The following is an 11280-nucleotide window of genomic DNA, read 5'->3' as shown; positions in this document are numbered from 1 at the left end:
TAAGCTCGGCTAATAGAGTCATATAGTGGCTAGCTTCAGGTTATGTAGAGATTTTTTCAAGTAATAAACACAAAAAGAGGTTTCACTCAAGGGAGTAGAGTGTTGGTCGCTTGTGTGTGAGGTTAAGGGGTTCAAATTCTGCTCATGTGCACTCATTCCAACTATTTTTTTAAATAAATAAATTCAGCTCGAGCTCAAACCCAATACGAGCTTTTTGAGCCAAAGCTGGGCTCGAGCCCGGCTGGTGTGCACCCCTACATGGTAGGAGCAACCTTTGAGAGCCAGCTGACTCCTTATTCTCCTAAAAAAAATGACAACGCCTGGGCACTTTTATAGAAGGAACAACGAAATAGCCATTGGATTAAAAATGATCCAACCGCTAACATTTTGGTACCACCGTATATTCTCTCATTATATGTAAACTTCTACTCTCCGTAACAAATATCGTGAGATTTACAAAATCTCAATATCGCAAGAAATTGCCTGAAAGTTTAAAACGATAATTTCTCTCAAGATTTTCAAACCGTGACAAATATCGTGATATTTATGTTTTTAGCAGATATTTATTGTGAAAATCCCCCAAGATTTTTATTTTAAAATGTGTTTTATTTATATTTTCTTATAAATTTTATTTTTTATATTTTTAATTTATTTTTTATTGCTGAGATTTTGCCCAAAAAAATGCGAGATTTATGAAAATTTTCAAAATCTCCCGAGTTTTTTACTGCCGATATTTTACTGTTTAAAACTTTTGTCTCTATGCTTCTACTGTAAATTATATGTTACATGTTGTACATTGTATCATAAGAACTGGAGCCTGATAATCATTCTTCTTAAGAAAAGGAGCCATAACTTCAGATTTGTGATTCTCTTTTTCGTAGAGATAGGCCTCTCATCTTCTGATATTATAAAATTGTAAGAAAATGGCTATGTTTTCTTGCAAAAAACTTGAGCAAATTATCTTCAATACGTCACTTCACAGTGACTTTGATTTGTTCAAAATAATGAGAAGTCTTCTTTGTATTCCTTCACGCGGCTCAAGTCAACCAAGAAACAGCTGCACACCACTCTGTACGTCTCTGTCTCGCTGCATCAATAAAATGTCAACCATTACAAAAAATCACAAGTCAGAGTTGTTGCCATAATCCAGAGTGCTCTTTTTCTCTACTTATCAATCAAACCTTCTTTTGAGAGAGAGAGAGAGAGAGAGAGAGAGAGAGAGATGGGCAGAATCACTCAGGAAGAGGGAGTGATCAACCATTTCAGCCACATCCATGCTCTGCAACTCACCTCCTTCACCCAATCCCATCATTCCCACATCATAACCCACTGCTGCGGACTCCCTTCTTCCACCACCAACCAGAAAAGCTTCGACCCACTCTACACCTGCAACCTCTGCTGCTACTTCATCCACAAGAGCTGCTCCAAGTTGCCCAAACTCATTACCCACCCTTCCCACCCTTCTCACAACCTCACCCTTCTCCCCACCCCGAAGTACCTCAACGGATCATTCACATGCGACGCCTGTTTGCAGAGCTCCAATGGGTTCTCATACAACTGCGCCGACTGCTCCTACGACCTCCACGCCCACTGCGCCTCCCTGCCCCTCACCATCAACCACGTCTCTCACCCACACCTTCTCTCTCTCTGTTTTGCCTGCCCTTATCCAGAAAAGGCCTTCACCTGTAATCTTTGCTTCACAACTGGACTAAACGTCTGGCTCTACCGCTGCGCAGCCTGTGGGTTCGATTTAGACCTCGATTGCGCCCGCTCCCGGACCGACTCGACTCTGCCCATGAGCCCAGCGACCGGGGTGCCTGTTCGCCCGATGGGTCCGAGACTAGCTGTGTCTCCTGTCCGACCCATGAGCCCGGTTATGCTAATGGGTGCAGGGCCGACCATGCCTAGACCAGGTCAGCTAATGGGGGAAGGACCCATGATGCCTGGCCGGCCTACACTACGCCCACAAGTGGGTTCGTCTCAGGTGAACATGACCCAGCCGATGTTCTCGCTGGCGGGTATACAGCCGAGCTTGACTCGTCTGATGGGTCAGATTCAGAGGCTTGGTGCGCCTGGGTTCGGAGGATCGAACATGGTGCTGCCCACGGACTTCTCTCATGGCGGTAGTGGGGGTGGGGGGCTGAGCCAAGGGTTTGATGGTAGCAATAATGGAACAGATGGATGGCAGAGTGGTAATTTTATGGATCAAAGCCAAGGGGACTTTTTTGGTAGCGATGGAGGTGATGGAGGGTATGATGATAATTTTGTTTTTCAAAGTCAATTGTTTGGTGTTGATGGAGATTTTGGTGGGGCAATGGATTTCAGTGCAGGGATGGATTGTTTTGGAGGTGGGGCCCTTGATTTTGGTGGCTTTAATATGTGAGATTTGTGGGGTTGTTTTGGGCATTTCATGTAAATACATAATCAGGCTGATCCGGTTGGAGCGTTATAATTTGCATCGCAAGGGAAAGAAAATTTCAAACAAGTAGACTTGCCCAAACACGCAATCGTGTGAGGGATTTATTTTTTTCCTGTTTCCTGTTTTTTTTCTTTTCGTTTGAGTTTGGCAATGGAAAACTTTCATGATTTTTAACTTCAAGTTCATGTATGCAGTGATTCCTTTGAATGGTATCAGTTCTTTGATGACATGCATTTTCCATCAACCACACAAAGTAGATGACAAGCATTTTCTATAAGAAAAATATTAACTACCCTTGAATGTACATGTACTGTGCACTCTAGCAGAAACAGTCCATTCCTTACCTTTTTTTTTTTTAATCAAGCCATGTAGAGATGGTCTTATATGGTTTGTTTACTCAAAGACATGCTTTACCAACACCCTTAACTACAAGTAAAATAAATCATAAATAAAATAAACTATAAATAAAACATAAAATTAAATATAAAAAACCTAATAAAAGAAGATCAAAGAAAAACAACCCTAATCAAATACAAAAAAATCCCTAATCAATTTAAGTATAAGAAGCCTAATTAATAAAAATTAAAGAAAAAAGTCATAATCAATAGAAATCAAAGGTAAACCCCCTAATAAATGAAAATCAAAGAAAAAAATCCTAATAAATGAAAATCAAAGAAAAACTCTAATTATTTAGAAGATCTAACCTAATCAATGAAAATCAAATAAGAAAACCCTAATCAATGAAAATCAAAGAAAAAAACCCTAATCAATAAAATTTAAAAAAAAAACCACTAATCAATCGAAATCAAAGAATTAAAAACCTAATCAATAAAAATCAAAGAAAAAACCACTAATCAATCAAAATCAAAGAATAAAAAACCTAATCAATGAAAATCAAAGAAAACCCCTTGTTATTTAGAAGATCTAACCTAATCAATAAAAATCAAAGAAAAAAGCCCCAATCAATGAAAATCGAAGAATAAAAACTCTAATCAATAAAAATCAAAGAAAAACCCCATAATCAATGAAAATCAAAGAAAATAAACCTAATCAATGAAAAAAGCCCTAATTATTTAGAAGATTTAACCTAATCAATGAAAATCAAAGAAAAAAACCCTAATTAAGAAGAAGGTCTTAGAATAACTAAGGGAGGAGAGAGAGAGAGATGGAGGGAAAAAAGGGAGAGAGAGAGCTGACTGCCGGCCTCCCCTCTACCGGTCACCCTTTCGCCCCTCTGGCCGCTGCACAAGAGAGAGAGAGGGCCGCCCCACCTTCGCCCATTTTTTTTAAAATATTGTTCCCTGCGTCCTTGTTCTCTTCGTAACAGTGGATGGAAAGAAAATTTCACATTATGCGTTTCGTGTATCCAATGTTTGTTAGATTTTATGTTATTTTTGTGTTTTTTGTCCTGCACGATGCACGAGACACACACGCCATCAAATGTGCCCTAATGAATGGCCTATACTGAATACATCTAAGTAGTTAGATTCATCAAATAATGCTTAGATTCATCAAATAAAGCTCACACCTATGAGATTTAGTTAAATTAGTTAAAGAGTACAATATTTTTACTTTTGTATCAATCACTAAACTAGATGGATTACACAACAAAGAACAAATAATACAACACACATTCATGCACTAGAACTAGGGCTGGTAAACAAGTGAAATGGACCAAACATCAAGTATTTAAGCTCAGCTCATCGAGTCAAGCTCATAGTAAGCTCGAGCTAAATGAACCAAGTTTGAACTGGCTCATTTTCAAAAAAGTACATTGTCTCAAAGCTGAAAGTAATAGGATTTAAACTTTAGACTGATTCAGCGGAGCTCAAGCAGGTTTGTTTGTTTATAGAAAAAATAAATTGTTTAATATCTAGAAGCAATATTATTTTAACTCTGCTTGCAAGTTAAACACTTTGATTATTTATTTTATACTACATCATACAATACAGCTTGTCAGGCCTACTTTATGAGTTTGAAAGAGCTTTTTATGAACTGAGCATGAGGTTATTTTACAAGTTCAAACGACTCGTCTAATTTCACACCACTAGCAGGGATGAAATCATCATTTGGCCACCACAAACATGGAAATCAAAACCTTCTTTTCCCATTAAACCAAACCCCCCATGAGATCTGAATCCGAGAGCCCTTATGATCTCATTTGACCCAACCCCCACCTCCCAGCAAGAGAGAGAGAGAGAGAGAGAGAGAGAGAGAGAGAGAGAGAGAGAGAGAGAGAGAGAGTCTTTTTCACATGATGATATGTGAAACCTTACCTTTTTAATGTAAGCTTATGTTTCGGACCACCAAGTTTTTGACTTTGTATGTAATACCTTTTTACTCTTTCTAAGTGTTGTAATGGGCTTTGCCTTAAGATCCTCTGTGTATTAAGTGATATGAAATCCTTTGTACACGGTTTCTTTTGCTATAAAAAGTTTATGCATTCTTGACTTCTTGCTCTCTGCCTTCTCTCTTTTTATGTGATTGTACACATGCATGCTTTTGTTACTGCGCCTGGCATGCCCTTCGAGTGACTACTTGCATGCATTCACTGTTCACTAGACAAGCCAGCTTCGATGTTAGAGAACACCGGGGCAAGTCATGAGGGCCTTCACTTTTAAGCTCCTGAAAAAATGGCACCCGAGCATTGTCAAAGCTGGGAAAGGTACTTGACAACCCATGTCGAGTGAGTCGAAGATAGTTGTTGATCATGTCTTTGAAGATGAATGAACCGCCTTTCAAAGGAACTTGCAATCATAAGCAGAAAATGACTGCTTTAGGGAGTCAAGTTCCTCCCTAAGAAGAGTGCATGGTTGATGATTGTGTGACAACTCTAGTGGATGATGTTGCCAAGCTGCCGTATTGTGACCAACGTCGAGCAGTTGATTAATGATGCAAGTAATGATTTTCTGATGCTTAGGACTTTGTAGACAGTCTTACCACCAAATTTGATGATCAACTTGAAAGATTTAACACTAGCTGGTCGAAATCTGCAGAATGACCAGCTATAGTGACAGTTAAAAACTGTCTCCGGAGGAAGTGCGACACATAGGGATAGGTCGTGTTATCAAGTTGTCTGAATCTGTGAAGTACAAGGGTACTCACAATTCAAATGATCTAGAGAACTTTATGATGGACCAGTACCTGGATGCTGCTAGAGTCGAAGATGTGTCCACTACAAACAACATGCTACAATAACAGTCAAGTCGTTCTGAAAAATAAGGGTTGTGGCATTACATATATGGGTGCTAGTATAAAAAACTTATTTAACATAGAATTGCATCATAAAATAAAGCTACCTATCAGAATAACAATTTGGTTCAAACTAAACTTTATTGTAGTTTACAATACGACTAACAGTGTCAATGAGAAAGTAAGTCAATCCAAACTTGCGAAAAAGTAAAGAAAGCAAATAAAGCTAGGATCACCAGTCAATCTTCACAATGTTAATTAATCCTTTATTCGAAGAAAAAGAAACGTTGAAACATCTTTAGATCCTCGTTTCTAACTTATGCTTCACTCAATTGCTTCTCACACTCACTCCTTTAGACACCAACATATATCCATTTATTTTTTTGGTGTTTTTGATTGCCAATAAACTGATCATAGTTACCCAAAGCAGAAACAATCTTCAGAAGCCTCCCGAGCAAGTATCCAGTTTACACAATTCCTTCAACTCATTGAAAAGGGAAAAGCAAAAGGAAGAAAAAATTGGCTACATTTTCAACGGAAACATGGCCATACAACATATAATCCAAGACTCGAAATGGAAAAACGGAAACCAATCAGCAGATGCATCTAGTAGTAAGCTCTCATCCTCGCTTGCAGCAATCAGAAGCACTTCCTGTGAACGATCGACGGCCCAGACTCATCATACTCAGCCTTGGAGATCCACATCTGCATTATAAGAACAGTTTCATCAATCATGCAAATCCACTACTGACCTATAAAGCTTATTATAGTTCTATGTTTTCACACAGATGCACTATCCTCCACCAACACCGTGCCAGCAACTTGTCTAGAATGGCAGCTGATGATACTGATAAGTGATAATAACATTTATCGCACAAGTGCTACAACGCCACTACTATCAGAATTACTATTTTGTCCAATAAAATGTGTGTGTGTATGCTTGTACGCATGTGCATGCATGTGTGTGAAGGGAGTTCTGTAAAACGCAAAGTTCTATGTTCACCAACCTGTTGGAATGTGCTAAGGGATGCCAAGATTGACCCTCCAATCCAGACACTGTATTTTCTCTCAGGTGGTGCAACCACCTTGATCTTCATGCTGCTTGGTGCCAAGGCAGTTATCTCCTTGCTCATACGGTCTGCTATACCTGAGAACATAGTGGACCCACCACTGAGCACAATGTTTCCATATAAATCTTTCCTGATATCCACATCACACTTCATGATTGAATTATAGGTAGTCTCGTGAATTCCGGCAGCTTCCATCCCAATCATGGAAGGCTGGAAGAGCACCTCTGGGCAACGGAAGCGCTCGGCCCCAATGGTGATAACCTGCCCATCAGGCAGCTCATAGCTCTTCTCTATGGAGGAGCTGGTCTTAGCAGTCTCAAGTTCCTGCTCATAGTCAAGAGCGATGTAAGCAAGTTTTTCCTTCATGTCACGAACAATTTCACGCTCAGCAGTGGTGGTGAAGGAGTAGCCCCGCTCAGTCAGGATCTTCATGAGTGCATCAGTCAGATCACGCCCGGCAAGATCAAGACGCAATATTGCATGTGGAAGGGCATAACCTTCATAAATTGGAACAGTGTGGCTAACACCATCACCAGAGTCCAACACAATACCTGTGGGAGAGGAGAGGTCATATCACAAAATAGCCATCTGCAAAACTAAATTTGAATCATATTTTCAATATAATACCAAGTCTATATTCAGGTACCATAGAAAATATGTTACCACAACAACATCCATGTCTACTTGGATCCAAGTAGCATTTTTTATGTAACAATTGGGGAGTGTTTTATGTCCCAAAATGTGTACTTATCTATGTTCTCCAACCTGATGTCAGCCATCATCAATAAAAAAGAATGAGAACTGAAAACTGTCAACTGACTAATATTCCACTCAATCTTAAAAAGATAGCAGAAATCTGAAATTCATAATCGGACAATTTTTAAGCCATCTATGGTAGTGGATAGCATAAAGAGTAGGGCAACTTGTACTATTTTTGCATGCTCAAGCTTGAATCACTAGGTCAAGATTTGTCAAAACATCACCCAAATTTAAAGAATAAAAATGACCTTACAAAATTGATTTGCTAAATAAGCTTAGAATTGGAAGAAAGAAAAAGAAATGGAAGAAGTGAGAAAGGGGAGGGGGTGAGGGATCATACATGCAATCGGTTTGAGCAATTTCAAGGAACATCAGACAACAAAGTTAACCAATATGGATCTTTAGAGCTCCGGTAACAAAATAATCCCTACTTTTGCAGCTAGCCTACTAGTTAACCAAGAAAAACATCAACAACTTCCTCACCTGTAGTACGACCACTGGCATAAAGAGACAGGACAGCCTGGATGGCAACATATACAGCAGGGGAATTAAATGTCTCAAACATGATCTGAGTCATCTTTTCACGGTTTGCTTTGGGGTTAAGAGGTGCCTCAGTAAGGAGAACTGGATGTTCTTCTGGAGCAACTCGGAGCTCATTGTAGAAAGTGTGATGCCAGATTTTCTCCATGTCATCCCAGTTGGTCACAATCCCATGCTCAATAGGGTATTTTAGAGTTAAAATACCACGCTTGGATTGAGCTTCATCACCAACATATGCATCCTTTTGGCCCATACCAACCATGACTCCAGTGTGGCGTGGGCGACCCACAATGCTAGGAAAAACAGCTCTGGGAGCATCATCCCCAGCAAAACCAGCCTGAGAGGTGTGCACAAATTTGTGAGTTTCATTGCATGCTTTAAATTTAGGCATGCAATATAATCAGAACTAGAAGGAAAGAACTTGCAATGATCTCCACATCAACAAATAGCAACCAAAAAGTTTTAAAAATATTCATAGAATAGCACAAGGCATCAGATATCATGTGGACAATGAGTTAGCCCATGTCTGGAGGCACAAAACCTCAGCACGACTAGGTCAATCTTGATGATAACAAGACCACCTCAAAATCGAGTTGACTCGATTATTCGTTTATTTTCTCTTTCAATTTTGCATGAGACGGATGGCGTTTCATTACCTTCACCATTCCAGTTCCATTGTCGCACACAAGAGGCTGAATATCCTCGGTGTCTGCCATCTCTAGACTTTAATTGACTGCTGCAAGTTAAAAAAACTAGTGGTCAGAAGCCAAAAATCCCACATAAAAAGTTAAGACATGAAAAAAGGCAAATAGGAAGTGATCTGAATACTAAAACTGCACCAACAAAATAGAAAGAGAATAGAAGGAATGTTGTTATTTGAACAATTGTTTCATAAGCAATTACTAGAAGAAACAGAAAGAGATTTCACTGCTTCTGAAAACCCACATTGTGAAAACCATTCCAACAGTTTAATCCAGAAACCCATAGTATAGACTCAAAATGGCCAATTTTTTAGCATCTTAATGCAAGTTGCTTAGTTGAGGCCCTCAATGAGAAACATTACTGATATTACTCATATTCTGATATGAAAACAAATCAACTCAAATGAATTTCATCTGATATACATCACATGTGATAACTAATCTTTTCCAATTGTAAAGACGCCACATAACCACATCAAAGATGAAACAATAAAGGGACAGTGATAAATTACTAGAGATTTCAAGTACTATAATACCAAACAGAAACAAGATTACCAACCCAGATAAATAGATACCAGTCATGCATCAGGTAAGAAACCAGAATTATAAGCAGATATTAAGATTGGGATCATCCAGGATCTTACGTGTCCATGATCCGGGCAATCAACCTAGAAAAACTGCTCATCAGCTCATAATGTGAAAGCCTATTTTTTATTATGGATCAGACCGTTGCGGCACGGATCCTACTGAAAGATCTGAGCAATAGGTTTTCAGGGCACATGCAGACTTTACAAGTAATTTTCTCGTAGAACTTTCTTCAAAAGAACGTGATAATCAAGAAGATAGAAAGTCTCTACATATCCAAACATAGAAAAGCTATTGGATTCAGATCCCTTGGAAAAATCATCTTCTCTTGGCGTAAAAAATGATGAAAAACATGATGAATGATAATCATCCAGATCCAACTGAATTTAATCAGTGACGTTTCTGAATCATTTCGGAAACCAGAAATGTCATTTGGAATAAAACGTTGTCATCCTAAATCAAAGAAATAATCCAATTTTATTGCATGCATGGCCCTTCTCTTAAAATGAAAAGCAGAATTTAATCATAAGAAAAAGCACATAATGCCCAACAAATTCCCAAACTTAAACAACTTTCTTGACAGATGACTGAAACCCAACAGAATTCCTAGCACTTCTATACCAATTCTGCCACGAAACCTCCAAACGCATCAAAAGAAGCCAAAAATCAATCAAAATCTATATACTATCATCGATTCTCAATCCATTTTCGACATGATCCTTCGATTCGACCAACACCCACAAATGAGAAAACCAAAAACACACTCACCACCGCATTCTTCTCAAGAAACCAAATCGGATAACCAAGAAACACAACAAAACAGAGATCGAAAGATCACCTTCCGACGAGACCCAGAAATCCTTTGGTTGAGAGAGGAGGCGATGGGGGCGTTCTTCGATCAGCAGAGACACGCAAACAACCCCTACCCCCGCCCTTCCGTTTAAATGAGAATCAACCCCCCAAATCAAAACGCCCGGATCCCCCACAAATTCGCCCACCAAACAAATCTCAGCCGTCCATCCCTCCCTTCTCCCTCCTCATTTCCCGGCTCCTATTCCCAACATCAGATCCTGGCCGTTCATTGGGACGCGTGGCACGAATCTGTTGCTATCGACGTCAAACCCCGTGGGGACGACTGCCAACTCGAGTGGGGGCGTTCGGTTCATGTGGACGACCGCTTCTTTCCGCTGGCACGTGGGGTATGCACGTGCCGATGTGCCTAGCACGTGCGAAAAGGAGAGGGCGTATGGGGCCCATTGTCAACCAATAATGGTTGTCCCCCACACGAACCGGTCAAGACCCACTTGTTTTGCTCCAGACCCGGCCAGCAAAAGCTGTGGGGCTTTCATAATAATTCCATGACTTGCTGCCACGTTCTTTCTCCCACTTTTGCCCTTTTCTTCCTTTTTTATTTTTTCTCTTTAAGGGTGTCGTGGGGCCCAACTGACCATGCGTTGCTGGATCTGGGTCAATGTTCATGTGGATCTGGGACCTATACGATACCCTTGGTCCAAGATGTCCAGATCCGGATCCCATCCATGCTTATGTATTTGGATTCATTTTGGTCAGTTTCAATGTCAAGAACTGTGTTTATCGCGTTAAAAAAGTGATAATTTAGAAATAAGCATTATTTAGAAATCATGTTTTTTTTTTGGTATTTGAGAATATCACGAATTTTTCACATTAACAATGATAAACAGGTTGGTTTACTGTAATTGGGCCAGGTTTGGATTCACAGGATGTATGCTTGATCCGGATCAAGGTTGGTATTCACTAATGAGATAGGATCCAACCCGTTTATTCTAGTTTTATGGGTCTAATGTCGAGTTGGATCTGAATTGAGATCCGACTTGTTGACATCCCTATTTTTCTTTTCCCGAATCTTCGGATTCACTTGACCTGGCTGGTGCTGGATCCAATCCACATTGTCCGTTGGCTCCGGCAAAACAAAGTTCAGGCGCATTTCACTCAGTCAAAGGCAACCCAGATGCGGTGTTTAGTGGATCTAACCCAA

General features: G+C 39.8%; 2 protein-coding genes across 3 annotated transcripts; one reads left to right on the top strand and one right to left on the bottom strand.

Annotated features, from left to right (window-relative positions):
• The first annotated feature begins 1003 nt into the window (after nt 1-1003).
• LOC149832701 (uncharacterized) lies at nt 1004-2475 on the top strand. The gene has a single exon (XM_090014661.1). The coding sequence runs from the start codon at nt 1223-1225 to the stop codon at nt 2381-2383; it is 1161 nt and encodes a 386-aa protein (XP_089870787.1). The 5' UTR covers nt 1004-1222; the 3' UTR covers nt 2384-2475.
• Nucleotides 2476-5856: 3381 nt separating this feature from the next.
• Nucleotides 5857-10227, bottom strand: LOC149832700 (actin-like). Of its 2 annotated transcripts, XM_090014659.1 has the most exons (5): nt 10105-10227; nt 8637-8713; nt 7924-8317; nt 6619-7232; nt 5857-6316 (listed from the first exon to the last, which is right to left on the bottom strand). In XM_090014659.1, the coding sequence occupies exons 2-5, from the start codon at nt 8694-8696 to the stop codon at nt 6251-6253; spliced, it is 1134 nt and encodes a 377-aa protein (XP_089870785.1). In that variant the 5' UTR covers nt 8697-8713; nt 10105-10227; the 3' UTR covers nt 5857-6250. The 2 variants fall into 2 exon arrangements, with proteins under 2 accessions (XP_089870785.1, XP_089870786.1); XM_090014660.1 differs by lacking the exon at nt 10105-10227 and having other exon boundaries at nt 8637-9165.
• Between the last annotated feature and the right edge of the window lie 1053 nt (nt 10228-11280).

Source organism: Nuphar pumila, chromosome 7 (assembly GCF_984573655.1).
Source record: "Nuphar pumila chromosome 7, dmNupPumi1.hap1.1, whole genome shotgun sequence".
Classification (NCBI taxonomy): Eukaryota; Viridiplantae; Streptophyta; class Magnoliopsida; order Nymphaeales; family Nymphaeaceae; genus Nuphar; species Nuphar pumila.
This window is presented reverse-complemented; position numbering and strand designations above follow the sequence as displayed.